Source organism: Penicillium oxalicum, chromosome I (assembly GCF_001723175.1).
Source record: "Penicillium oxalicum strain HP7-1 chromosome I, whole genome shotgun sequence".
Taxonomy (NCBI): domain Eukaryota; kingdom Fungi; phylum Ascomycota; class Eurotiomycetes; order Eurotiales; family Aspergillaceae; genus Penicillium; species Penicillium oxalicum.
The window spans coordinates 1,434,907-1,448,004 of NC_064650.1; the positions used below are offsets into that span (position 1 = coordinate 1,434,907).

The window sequence follows — 13,098 nt, forward strand, 5'->3', positions numbered from 1 at the left end:
GCGCGAAAATCCTTTGACTTCATGTAATCCCAATATTCTCTTCATTTTGTGTGCTTTGGTTTCTTTCCCTCCCCAAGTCACCTCCACTGTTTGGCTCTGCAGTCCTCGATGTTGTGCAGACCCACCCAATTCACTCGGGCTTCTCGAGACCGCCCTCTCTTGCTGGGTCACCTTACTGTTGCTTATGGACAACCCTTTGTATTATTAGTTGGATGCAGCCATCAATATATGTGTGTACAATGATCAATTTTACAAAGAGGAGGCTTCTGTCTTGCCCAAGGGTTATGAACATGCGAACCTTGAGCACTTCGTTGTAGAAGCATAGGCTCGTTACTAAACAGTAAAACCTAGACGCCGGTACCTCCAACCTAAGTATCAGGTACCGCCTAAATGCTCCGTACCCTTATCGTGTGCATGTTCACAATTCAATCAGGCTCGCTATCATCCGGATTCCGTTGATCTCATCAGATTCTGGTCAAAGTATGCTGGCAACACGGCTTGGCCCCCGGTATGAATAAACAATACATTGACCTCCTGTAGACCATGCTGCTGTGCGTATCTGTCCATTGCCTCGGTCCGTGCCCAATGAATCATCCCAGCAGCGACCTTGGCTGTGTATACCGGGTCGAGAATCACCGCCTCGATCTCCGCCAATGTTGACATCGCCTTTCGCGTCTCGTCATCAATGACTCCGTATCCTTTGCCAACGAATTGATCGTCCAGGTGAACGTCTTCCATTGTGATCTCCTTGTTCACATCAGAGAGACCGATCAACTTCCCAGCCTTCCTGGCAAATCTGAGCACCCGCTCCTCGTGCCACTCTCGTGGTCTCGTTGGTGAGTTGAGGATGCCAATAATCTGTCTTGGCGCCGGAAACCCCGCGTGGACTGTCAAGTCGTTGCCTACGCACAATTGCATCTTCTCCAGCAGTTTGAATCCTGCAACCAGGCCGGCAACGGTACTGCCACTGCCGCAGGAGACGAAGACATAGTCGAACCGGCCGGAGCCGCCGAGCTGGATCTCATTTTCTTGAGTGACAATCTCAAATGCGGCTCGCGCGTAGCCCAAGCCGCCGAGCGGGTGACGGCTGGCGCCACCGGGGATCCAATAAGGGCGATGGCCGCTGAGGCGAAGTTCATCCAGAACCGGCTGTGCATCGGTGGCTTCTGGGTCATGGGCATCGTACATGCGAATCTCTGCGCCAAGAAGTCGGTTGATCTGGGGGTTGCCGACTTGGAGAAACGTCTCGGGCGACGGGGTTGTTTTGTAGCCGCCGCCTGTGTCTCGGTTGAGAAGGACAAGGGCCTTGAGACCTAGCTTTCGGGCAAGTGCAGCGACCTGGACGGTGTGGTTGCTCTGGAGAGCGCCCTCGGTGACCAGGATGGTGGCCGGACCCGGCAGAGGCTGGTGAGTTGGATGGGATTCATGATAATAGTAGGCTGGCGAGGAGGACAGGATGTCGGGGACGATGTACTCTAGTTTCCGATATTTGTTTCCCGCGCAGGCCAAGGAGGCGCCTTGATCTTCTCTCTTGGCGAAGATGGAAATCCGAAGGCCTGGCTGGGAGTGTGCGTGTGCCGGTGTAGATGCCCTTGATCCTGTGCATTGATGGGACAAAGCCGGTAGCGAGTGGATTGGAGACGGGTCAGAATAGAGAATCGGATGGCGAGGGATCTGACTAAAGGGCGGAGGAAGCGGTACTTGCACCCGGTTTCTCATGTTTTTCGTACAGGGGAGGTCCTGCCGGTTCACAGGGTCTTCCAGCTGGTGAGAATGCGGGAGGCTGCGACGATCAAGCCGTGGGCGTGGTTGTAACCCTGGTGGTTGTGGTTTCGTCGATGCTGGCACTCGTATTCAACCTGACAGCTGTGCCAGTAATCAACCCGAGAGAGGCCTATTCGGTGGTGGTCGCAGTGTTGTTGGCAGCAATTGTGGTGATACGCCGTCTCCTCGGCCTCTGGTGGTGTGGGCAGGTGACGTAGCGTGACAATGGAGCTGCCCATTTGGCCACGAGACTGCACTCTTGTGGACCGATCGCTCTGACGTGCGCAACAGCAGACTTGCCCACATTCGACGTTAGACGCATCCTAGACGACAGATGCGCAGCCCCTCCGCTCGCCTGACGGCCTCCCAATTTCCATCCTGAACCTTCGAGGAGTTTTGATCACTTGGCTCAGGCGCCATTGGCGACTCCTCGCGCCGCGAGCTCTCCTACCCCACTGGGAATGGCTTGATTTTGTGTCCGAGCTTTGATCAAATTTATGGGCGCGCAGAACAGAGATGTAATCCAAAATTGGCCATATCAGGCCGAAGCGAGCAACCAGGCAATGTGATACATGCTCCGTTGCCCATATTGAATACTTGAGTTGGGAGTTGGTGGATATGGCTGGAAGCCGCCAACATGGTGGACAAGATATAGTTTTACACTCCGGGGGGAAAGCCCCGGAGTGTTTGTCAAATCTGGGGAAGCTATGATGATACTCTCTTCGAACGCTATACTATCTGGGATTCACCATCATGAATAGTTGGTTTTTGAGCGAGGGATCGCGTCGTTGCACGCAGTGAGCCTCGCAGCGAATGTCCATAAAAGACCGCAAAAGATCAAAAGGGGAAAAAAAGAAAAGGAAAATTGAATTGTTGCCTTATCGGGCTGGACATGCGATGCGTCCTAAAACAGACTAGCTCTGATTCGGCGGAGAGACTCGGCATTGTGGCCAAGACATGCATGAATGCATGAGGCTGCGGCACCAAGTTGAATAATCTTCTCTGACGGAGATCTTGGAGAGTCAGAGTCCAAATTTTCATCGTCGCTTCGTCTATGTGTCCAGATACATTCATCTTTCCATCGCTAAGATGAAGACGTTGAGTGGCGCTGGACCCTCTGGAAAAGGACCCGCTCGCTCTCGGGCGTCGGCATCATGTCATCACGACGGGCGAGAGGATCCCCCGACGGACGATTTCTAATCGAGGCTCGGCCTTTGACTAAGTCACTTTCTGATGTTCGCGTTCGGCGTTGTTTATCCATCAGTGGGTCATCGGGTTATCAGTACAGGATAAATATGAAGCTCCGGCACGGGAGAAGATCTCCCAGTGATCTGATCTTTTACCAGACAACCTCAAATCCCGACTCGCACTCGACATCTATCGAGATCAACTCCTTGCAGTGGTCTTCCCTCACCACAGTAATATTTCCATCACAAACACGAGGCCACAACAATAAAGAACAATGGTTCGCGTCCTCATCACCGGTTCTTCGGATGGCCTCGGCTTGGAGGCGGCCCGTCAATTGATCCAAAAGAACCACACCGTCTATCTTCATGCGCGCAACCAAGAGCGGGCCAAGGAAGCCCAAGCGAAATGCCCCGGCGCCGCGGGTGTGTTGATCGCTGACCTGACCACGATGGCAGAGACCCAGAAGCTGGCCGACGAGGCCAACGCGATCGGGACCTTTGATGCGGTCATCCTCAATGCCGGCATGTTCCACGGTGACTATCGCAAGACGCCCGACACCGGCATGCCGGCTCTGGCGTTCGTCAACGTGATCGCCCTCTATTCCCTTATCTGCCTGCTGAACCGACCCAAGCGTCTGGTCCTCATCAGTTCTACTCTCCACCAACAGGCACGCACCGACTTGAAAGATCCCTTCTGGCTGGAGCGGGGCGAACAGGGCTTCCAGGTGTTCCAAGCCTACTGCGACTCCAAGTTCCATGTCCTTCTGCTGGCCAAGGCCGCAGCGCGGCGGTTCCAGGATACCTCTGTCACCGCGGTGCACCCCGGCTGGATTCAGACGAAGATGGGAGGTGAAGATGCCACCGATAACATGCAGGACGGCATCGATACCTATGTGATGTTGGCCGAAGGGGATTACGACCAGAGCTTGACGGGAGTCTACTATGAGCCCAAGCGCAAGCTGGCAGCATCTCTTCCGGCTGGTGACGATGAGAATTTGCAGGAGCAGATGGTCAAGGCGTGCGAGGAGATTACGTCGCTGAAATTGGAAGCTTAACCGTGATGGTGAAGCTTTTCTGTCCGGAACTTCGGGAATATCGATATATATATTTTTGCTTTGTACATACGTAGCAGCAAGAAAGCTCCGAGGGAATTCGAATCAACCCTATCTCTTTTATTTCCTTCCCCGCAGAACTTTGTACCCTGTGGATGTAGATTCGATGGAGTTCAGTCCCTTTTGCACTATAATCCATGACATCTGGTCCATTCATGCCGAACACCTTTACCTAAATGTACCAGGTTCACCCACACCTTTTCATCAGCCTCGGCCACAAAGAGATCACCCCCTCCCGCAGTGACTTTCCCCACTCGAGCAACGTCAACAATCTTATCGCGTCGGCTGGACGGTGACAAAAGACATCTCCACACATCAGTGAAGTCTTTTAGCCCACCACCTCTCACTTGGTTCGGTTTCCAGGGTAAAAATACCACATAGCTTTTGTATCCTCAGTATAGAGGAACTTTTGACAGTCGCAAGTTCATATTGGACCTGGAAGCTAGGTCGAGGAACCTCGGCCGTTCTTCCCCCCATGACTCTCCTCCAGTTCCTCCGACACGCTCGTCAGGCTCACCTCCAATTTCTGGCCGGAGTCCTGTCCGAATCACCCGTCTACGTTCTGGGGAATCCTTCAGCGGACTTGGACTCGATCATTTCCGCCATCGTCTACTCCTACTGTGCCCACAATCGCCTCCCCTCAGCCTCTCCCCGACCACACATTCCCCTTCTCAACCTCGCCCAGGTACCATCCGGCCCTGAACTCTACCGCCTGCGACCCGAATTCGTCACCGCGCTATGGCTCTCGACCAGTTGTCCATCTCTCTCCTCCAAGGAGTCTTTTGAGAACTCATCCGAGTCCGCAGGAAAACTGCTGAGCGAGCATCTCGTCACGGTCGCAGACTTTGCGCAGGTTCTCAGAGAACAGCCCGACCGCAAGACTCCATTGCTAGCTGATGCCGTCCTGGTGGACTGGAATGCCGTACCGGAACAAGCGCAAGGGAAGCCGGGATACGGCTCGGTAGGTGGGCTGGAAGAAGTCACCTTCCGCACCGTGGGGTGTATCATCACGTCGATGAGCACTTTGTTCCCAGCGCCGAGATCGATCAGACCGAGTACCCCTGCGTCATTCAGCCCGGGCCGGGATCTTGCTCATCTTTGATCACGAGCGAGGTGCGGAATCGCGGGCTGTGGAGCGGAAGCAGAGGCGATCAGGACGGAGTCTCGGTGGCGGAATGGGCGCAGATCGCCAAGCTTACGCTGGCCCCTATTTTGATCGACACGTCCAATTTGACCGCAGCAGGTAAAGTCCAGGATGTGGATGTTCAATCGGTAGATTTCCTGCGGGACATGGTGTCACGGTCCCGGATGGGTGGTGAGGGTGGCGGTGATCGCACTAGGGCTGAATGGGACCTGGTGTCTTTCTACGAACAGATTCAAAAAGCCAAGCAAGAAAGTCTGAACCTGTTGACCCCTGCGGAGATTCTGGACCGCGATTACAAAGAGTGGTCAGAGACAACCCAATCTTCCAAGACGACAGTGAAGCTGGGCTTTTGCTCCTCTGTCAAGCCCCTGCGATGGATTATCCAGAAGGCGGGCGGTGCCCAGCAATTCTTGGACGTGGTTCGTCAATTCGCGCAGCTTGACGATAAAGAATTGGACCTGGTCGTTGTCATGACATCTTTCACTTCATCCAAGGGTGAACATACCCGAGAACTGCTCATGAGTGCATCGCAGGAGAAGGGTCTCTCTGTGGATGGTGCGAAGAAATTCGTCGAGGAATCGACCTCTCTCGGTCTGGTGGACTGGACTTCACTTGACGGGGAAGCGGTCGATCTGGCCGACGATGAGATTCGAGAGGTGCTCAATGGCACCTCCAATGGGTGGAGGCAGCTGTGGCTGCAGACCAATGCCACTGCTAGCAGAAAACAAGTGGCGCCCATGCTACGTGAGGCAGTGGCACGGCTATGAAATTACCCAGAGAAACACAGGATTCCATGAGAGTTGCGAAAAAAGTCTCTCCTTATTGCAAGGCAGGTGGATCACTAATAATATGGGACCTTCAAGACTGTTCCTTCACTTCAAGATTACCATCTAGAATCTCGGGTGGAGAAAAGAAAGAGGAACTCGCACACAATTCTAACACCAGGAACACCCAAAGAATCGTCGCAAGTATCTTCTGGCGATAGATGTGAATGACAATCCTGGTCAAAACAAAGATGCCGATACAAAAATGGGAACAAAAGAATATATATGCAATGCTGAAAAACCGGCCGAATGCAAATGCAAAGTATGCTGCCAGTATAATGACCAAATGACCAAATGTGAGAGCTGAGAGCCAATGCGATATCTCCTGGCCACGGCGCGTCGCTGATGATGAGAAGAGGAAGAGGAAAAAAACAAAGAAACAAAAAGGAGAGTAAGGAAAGGGGTCGAAAATGAGGCCGATCGGGACACGCATTTCAACAGCACACAGACCATGAACAACCTTCAACAACGAAAGAGAAAAAAAAAAACTGGGGGATGTGTTGTAGCAAATAACAAATACAGATTTCGGGATATCATCACCATCTCGTAAACATCTCACTTCAAACACAATCCCATTCGCAAAAGACACACCATCGGGCAACACGGTCAGCGAGAACTAAGCCGCGCCAAGTGCCACGCTCACCGATCTTGATGACGGTCTCCCAAACGCTGCCCTCGGCAGGAGCATCGGTGACTGAACACCCGTTTGTGTCAGATGCGCTGACCATATGGTCAGCTTTCCGAGTCAACCGCAGAATTTTGCCCGAGGGCGCTTGAATTGCCAGCTTGGCCGGCTTCTCTCGACCTGACGCGGATCGGGTTGAGGAAATGGCCGAGGTGGACGCAGAAAATTCGTTGGAGTTGCTGGAGATGGTTGATGCGCCTGCAATGCTGGAAACCATACTCAGGGCGCTAGAAGGACGCATAAATACGGACGGCGACGCACGACCGTTGCCCTGCAGGTCATCTTTGGCCGAAGATTGAGGGGACGAGGGATGTTGCCGCACGGCGAAAACAAAGGTGTTGTTGATTGCCAGTCGAGAGCACTGGGGTTGCATGATGTACAGATCGTGGCGTTGAGCATGAGGCGTCGGATGCCGTAGGACAAAGTCATAGGGAGGATTCTCGCCCTTGTGGACCAAGGGTAGAGCAAGGGCCATCGGATGGGGAATGTCACGACTGGAATGCATAAGGCCCTTTTTGCCGGCGTACACCTTCAGCACAGCCTGCCCTTCATCTCCCGGAAGAACGGCTTTGATGGTGATTCGTTTCTGCCCCTGAACCCAGTCAGGCTGGACCAACGCACGCTTGCGAACAATATCCCCACTCTCAAAGAAGTCTCCATCGACATCGCGGGCGAATGCGGGTGCCTCCACCTCAGCGGCGCACTCGACATCCGGTGGGACCAGCAAGCGAATTTGAACACATTCGAGATTCTCAATACGCATCAGGCTCGTGTCGTAGTCGGGGAATTGCATGCTGAGCTTGAAGAACTGTGGACAGACGCCAGGCAGAGCCAGCAAAACGTCCGGCGAGACAGGAGGGCAGATATGCTGTTCCTCTGGGTAAAGTGGAATGTGTGAAAAGCAAATGTCCAGTGGCCGCGCGAGGAAATACCATGTTTCGGCGACCGACATGTTGTTGGTCACGAATTGGCTCCGCCGAGGGTTGGTAGGGTTCGCCAGGGCACAATCCATGATGCGCCACTCGCCGTCCACCAAGACGGCATTCCACCAGTGATTGGGTCGAGAGAGACTCTCCAGATCGAGAGGGTCGCCGGGAGTTTTGAGGAAGCCACGAATCGTCTCAGCATGCAAGCCGACCGCTGCGCACATCTCATGTACGAGGTATGCGATCTCCTGAGGACTGCCGCGTTTTGCATGCAGGACTCGTTTCATATCCACCTCGAGCCCATCAAGAGGCTCCTCCCATGCGATCTTCTCGCTGACCCACGTAAAGATGGCTCGCAGTCGCTGGACGTCGCTCTTGTATGGTCGACAAATGTAACCCTGGGCAAGATTGACCGGGTTGGTAAGCGGCGGAATGCTATTAATAAACCGCGCGCTCTTGTCTACCAGAGTTAAGTTCCCGGCGTTGAAGTTGGTGGGCTCGCTAATGGGAAGTCCATCAATACTCTCATCCCCTTCAGCGGTATCATACAGCTCCTCGATGGCATAGATAACCGGGTGGTCCATCATTTGGCATCGCTCCGCACGTTCGATCCTCTCATTTCGACTCGGGGAGGATGCTCGGTTCACGTCTCGACGGACTTGCACCCAGTCAATCGAGCTGGTACTGGCGCCCATCTCACGTCCCAAGTCCCGCGAGTTTTGCGAAATCAGCAGCGGCGAGACCACATCTGCAAGTCGATTGCCCTTGGCTGGGGACAGAGAGCCACCACCGTGACCCACAGAGATACTGCTCCTCGCACTGGCCGCCCCGGTCTTGGCGGACTCGAAGATTTTTTTGAAAAATCCTTGCTTTTTTGTCTTCGGCGTTGAAAGGCCTCCAAAAACCCCACCGGAATCTCCCACATCGTTATCTGTCGAGCTCCAGGGTATGGCAGAAGACGCTCCTTGGCGGGACGTGTTGTGACTAGAATGATAAGAAATTCCCGTCAAAGGCGTCTCTGGTCTGTCGGGGTGCCCGGCATCACTGAAACCTCGAGACCTGACGGAGTCCATGGCTGTGCTTGGTCGCTGATGAGTCCCGTTTCTTCTCGCGTAGCTGCCGGCACTAGTGGCACTAAAGCCTCCAGCAGAAAAGCCACTCATTAAGCTTTGTTGTGTTTTGTCGGTACTGGTTGTCATGCTGGTGCCAATGCTTTGCACTCCACTGGAACTGGTCGTACTCGATTTATTGGTGTAAGAACGGTTCAGTAAATCGCTTCTCTGATCGTGAGCTGATCGCGCTTGGGCATACTGTCCTGCGATAGAGTTATTTCGAGGATGATAAGTGGCGTGCTTTGGAGGAGGTGGTGGCGGTTGATCCCCGTCCAAATCTCCGTTTTGACCATCAGGTGGCCTGTTCTGATCTTCGAGCTGTCGCAGGCGATTCTCCATCCGCTGCACGTAGTTGTTAAGTTGGGGTGGCCCGTCCATATAGTTCTCGTGCGCATAGACACTGTGTCGCTGTGTGAACATCCCACGAGAATGGTCCTTATTCCCATCGAAGCCCAGTGATGTCAGAGGTCTCCCACGGGTGATAGGCTGTGTTTGATGAGACACGTCGTTGAAATCCTCTCCAGACCACGGGTTGTTAAATGACGGAGCCACCGGTGATGTCGAAGATCCACACTCAGGAGACGGAGATGGCTGCTCCCGGGAGAGACCCATGTCTTCCAACGAAGTCATGACATCCTCCATTGCGTCTCGTAGTGGTGAAGGCGTACGGCCGTTCATGTCCGATTGCGCAGACATGGCAGAATGAGCAGAGTGTGCCGAAAGCGCACCTGGTGACGGTGTTCGCGTAAATATCACATAACGGTCGTTCATACTCAAAGGAGTCGGGGAACGAGACGTTCTGGATCCACGAGTCGATGGCTGAGGAGAATGCTCTGAGTGGTGTCGCTGATGTGAGGGAGGCTGTGGCGGTTGCGGCGAGTAAGATTGTCGGTTGTGGTAATGATGATGAGAATGAGAATGATTATGATGATGTTGGTGTGCGTGCTGAGGTGAATTAGAGGGTGGGCGAGCTAGAACGACCCGGTGTGGCGGCGGAGGCGGCGGTGGAGGTGAGTCTTCACGCTCCTGAAGTTGCAGAGGAGAAACCTCACGATCCATAGGTGACAGATCGCGGTACTGTTGATGTGCCATGGGAGATTGTTGATGTTGAATGGGAGCCATGACTGGACTGACATGCGATTGTTGCGCTGTCGCAGTCTCTCGAGGCATGGGGGACGAATCTCGAGATATGGGCCTGGTCGAAGCTCTGCTACCTCGAGGAATGAGAGCGGAAGGCGAAGGTTCGGGTTCAGTCGATGTTCGCGGAGACATTGAACCCCCACGGGACGAGGGTCGAGATGACACTGAGGAGGGGCGTGATTGGGATGCCTGATTTCTGACCGCCGACGCGTGTGTGCGCAGAGGTTTAGATTGGCGCGGAGCTTTGCCAGCTCGAGGAGGTGTCTGGGGAATCGAGCTTTTGGCAGGGGTTGTCGTTCCAGCCCGCGCCATCTGGGATGAGGGTGCCAACCCTTCCTTGTGAGCCTGAAAAGGTTTGCGAAAGACTGTTTTGTTCTTTTTGGGGGCCGACGTAGGATTGTTGATCGGAGATGAGCCTGATAAAACCATCTGGCTGGTATCTCGGCTGATTGGGACAAAGTCCTCGCTCATGAGCTCCACGAAGTTGGAAGGGAACAGGCCGACAGCTCGCCTATCCCGGCGCAAACGTCCCATCCACCATTGTCCGTCGCCAGCATTCAAGCATTCGATCAAGTCTCCTTCCACGAAACCAAGATCGCGTGTAGTCTCTCCTCCCCATGAGTAGATTGCTCGGCACCAGCACGGGAATCGTGTGGGGAGCTGGGGCGCATTCGGAGCCATGACGAGGTCTCCACCGTCGTCTAATCAATGACAAATTCAGGATTGGAGCCTTCGGAGGATATCTTGAGATTTTACCACAAGATCGAAATGCAAGATATCTTCCGCCAGTCCAAAGGCCGGTGGCGCGAACGAGGGCGTGGAAGTCGGCAGTGTTGTGGCTGCAAGGTGTTTGGAGGGAGTTGAGTGCGGTGACAGGGTGTGCGCAGTCGGAATGATAAGCAATGCTTAGTCCTCGTACATCGCGTGCGTTGGTGCAAAATAGATCTACCGCCTTTGCCACTGGATCAGAGCGTCGCAAAGGCCAAAAGACAGCAGAAGTATGAGGTTGAAGGAAGGAGAAGCCGAACAGGGTCAGTGGTTCAGACGGTGAGGCCCGAGTCGAGTGAGTTGTTTACGTGGTGCCCAAATCCGGACTAGTAGTGGGGACGTCCCTTATCGATAAGCTTAATCATCTTACGTCAGCTATCTCGTTTCCGGGGCACCGCGCAGCAACCTCGTTTCCAAGTTTAGCTCACGATTTCAAACACTAACCAGTTGCTCTTACTTACGAACTCAATTCCCGCCGATTTGCGTGGCCTCCTCTGGAAATAGAGTTGTAGCCTCTATCAATCTAGCTGGCGGTTGATGTAGTATCCTCTGCTTGGGCTCATAGTTCGTCGCCAGTCGAGCCCGTTACGCTTAGCGTCTGCTGAGACGTGATTGACCCATGGATTGCTAGGCGACGCAACCAAAGTTCTAACTCGAACCAAACCGTAAGACTTGAACCCCCCAACAATGGGCAGATTAGAGTGCACTGTAGGCTCACCAAACTTTTCTCAACCTCTCCTCCACTCTCACGTCTCAAAGGGCAAGAATTAGATGAAGTTGCCTGCGGTAGCTATTTACCTTTAACGTAGCGAGCACCATGTGAACTACAAATGAGCCTAATGCTTGTACCTTGCTGCCTTTCCGTTTTCCATCCATTCTGAAGACTCTCGTTTCTCTCCCTTTCCCGCCCGCTTCTCCACTTTGCTCTTTTGCTCTCTGCCAGCTTCGGGACAGAATCGTTCAGAGAGCGTGAACAGTACTCCCAAGCCCTAGTGGACCGATGGTCGTCGCGACCGGCAACATTGAGTCTATATGACTATTTCCACAATCGCACGCTCGGTGTCCGATTCCATATCAATTAAGCCTCCATATCACAGCAGATGCCCCTCTGGAGGGCTCAGCAATATCGTGAAAGAAAGTGGTCAGCGAGTCCACGTCTTTGTTAGGTGACTCATTGAAAAGAGAAGAGACCTGCGAGCTGGGCCTGCTATAGCTGACGATTGGGTCGAGTCCTCGCATCTTCAGTACGGAGAGTGGGAGCTTTCTTCCTTCAACTAGGGGATAATGGATCCTCCCGTGGGACAGACGTTGTTCGATCGCCCCTTACGTGGCGTACAACAATTCGGGTTCGATACCCGCTCTGCTGAAGCTGCCATTAATAATGTGGCGAGCCCTGTCCGCAGACGGTCAACAAGCGGCGAGATCCCCAGTGACACTACGGGAGTAGCGGACGCTCTTGAATACGATTTCGAACCCATTGAATACACGGATGGCCTTGACTCGAGTCATTGGTATGGAAGGCGCATGGAGAGCACAGCCAGAGCCCATCCATGTTGCAACCTAAAAGCTTGGGCATGAAGCTGGTCAATTAGTGAATTGGGTCGGGTATACATCTGGGAGAATCCATTCCTTGAACGAAGCGAATTCCACAAATCCCTAGTATATTCACAGAGAATCAGACCGGCGGCTCGCACCAGCGCACATCCTGGTCGGGCCCGAAGCTTGAATTGGTAAAGGACCTGCATGTAGCAGGTACATGGATCATGACAAATCCACAATAGCGTGGACGCACCTTGTCCATTGCTAGTCTTGTCAACTGGTCGGGGTACAAGCGTGGAAAGCATAGAATTGCCTGTGAGGCAGAGCTGCAAGTTACTGAGCGCAGGGTCGATCCTTGCATCATCGAAATCCACACTGATTTCCAACTCTTCGCTGCAGGAGTAACGATTGCATCTTGCATCTGACATCCTGAGGCATTACATTCCTCTTGCCGCGAACACGGCCGACTTCACTGAATCGCACCGTTCTTCGCTCAAGGATGCAATGCAGACTGGGTGGCTATCCCTTGCGTCTAATACTTAGGCAGGGGCAAAATGATGCCGATTGCCCGAGCATGGAGAAAGCGTTCATCCAGTCAAGTAAGAGCTGTTGAGCCGACAAGCCTGGTTCATGGTCGAAAACGGACATTTGCCCCTGCCGCGATGTTGGAGGGGCGATCCTCTCCCAACCTCCCATAACATTCCTCCAGACGGAAGTCCTATGAGCGTCCCCAGGGGCCTTGAGAATCAGGTACAGCCATCGAAGTGAACGACTAGTATCCACCTTGACAGAACATGCCAAGATGTTTCGGGCCTTGGACAATCCCGCAGGAGTCTTCATTGCCTGTGCCCAGGTACTCATCAAAAAAAGATATTAGAAGCCAGGCCCTCCTGTAGA

The 13,098-nt window shown here is 53.5% G+C and overlaps 5 protein-coding genes across 5 annotated transcripts; 3 read left to right on the forward strand and 2 right to left on the reverse strand.

Annotated features, from left to right (window-relative positions):
- Nucleotides 1-441: 441 nt before the first annotated feature.
- POX_a00493 (uncharacterized protein) lies at nt 442-1,719 on the reverse strand (the record flags this gene model as incomplete). The annotated part of the gene is made up of 1 exon (XM_050109434.1): nt 442-1,719. The coding sequence occupies one exon, from the start codon at nt 1,717-1,719 to the stop codon at nt 442-444; it is 1,278 nt and encodes a 425-aa protein (XP_049973202.1).
- Nucleotides 1,720-3,226: 1,507 nt separating this feature from the next.
- POX_a00494 (Short-chain dehydrogenase chyC) lies at nt 3,227-4,006 on the forward strand (the record flags this gene model as incomplete). Its single annotated transcript, XM_050109435.1, has 1 exon — nt 3,227-4,006. The coding sequence occupies one exon, from the start codon at nt 3,227-3,229 to the stop codon at nt 4,004-4,006; it is 780 nt and encodes a 259-aa protein (XP_049973203.1).
- Nucleotides 4,007-4,538: 532 nt separating this feature from the next.
- Nucleotides 4,539-5,974, forward strand: POX_a00495 (uncharacterized protein; the record flags this gene model as incomplete). Its single annotated transcript, XM_050109436.1, has 2 exons — nt 4,539-5,024; nt 5,084-5,974. 2 exons carry the CDS (start codon nt 4,539-4,541, stop codon nt 5,972-5,974), a joined length of 1,377 nt encoding a protein of 458 aa, XP_049973204.1.
- A 617-nt stretch (nt 5,975-6,591) lies between these two features.
- On the reverse strand, nt 6,592-10,575 carry POX_a00496 (uncharacterized protein; the record flags this gene model as incomplete). The annotated part of the gene is made up of 1 exon (XM_050109437.1): nt 6,592-10,575. One exon carries the CDS (start codon nt 10,573-10,575, stop codon nt 6,592-6,594), a length of 3,984 nt encoding a protein of 1,327 aa, XP_049973205.1.
- Nucleotides 10,576-11,946: 1,371 nt separating this feature from the next.
- POX_a00497 (uncharacterized protein) lies at nt 11,947-12,626 on the forward strand (the record flags this gene model as incomplete). The annotated part of the gene is made up of 3 exons (XM_050109438.1): nt 11,947-12,173; nt 12,323-12,392; nt 12,444-12,626. The coding sequence occupies 3 exons, from the start codon at nt 11,947-11,949 to the stop codon at nt 12,624-12,626; spliced, it is 480 nt and encodes a 159-aa protein (XP_049973206.1).
- Between the last annotated feature and the right edge of the window lie 472 nt (nt 12,627-13,098).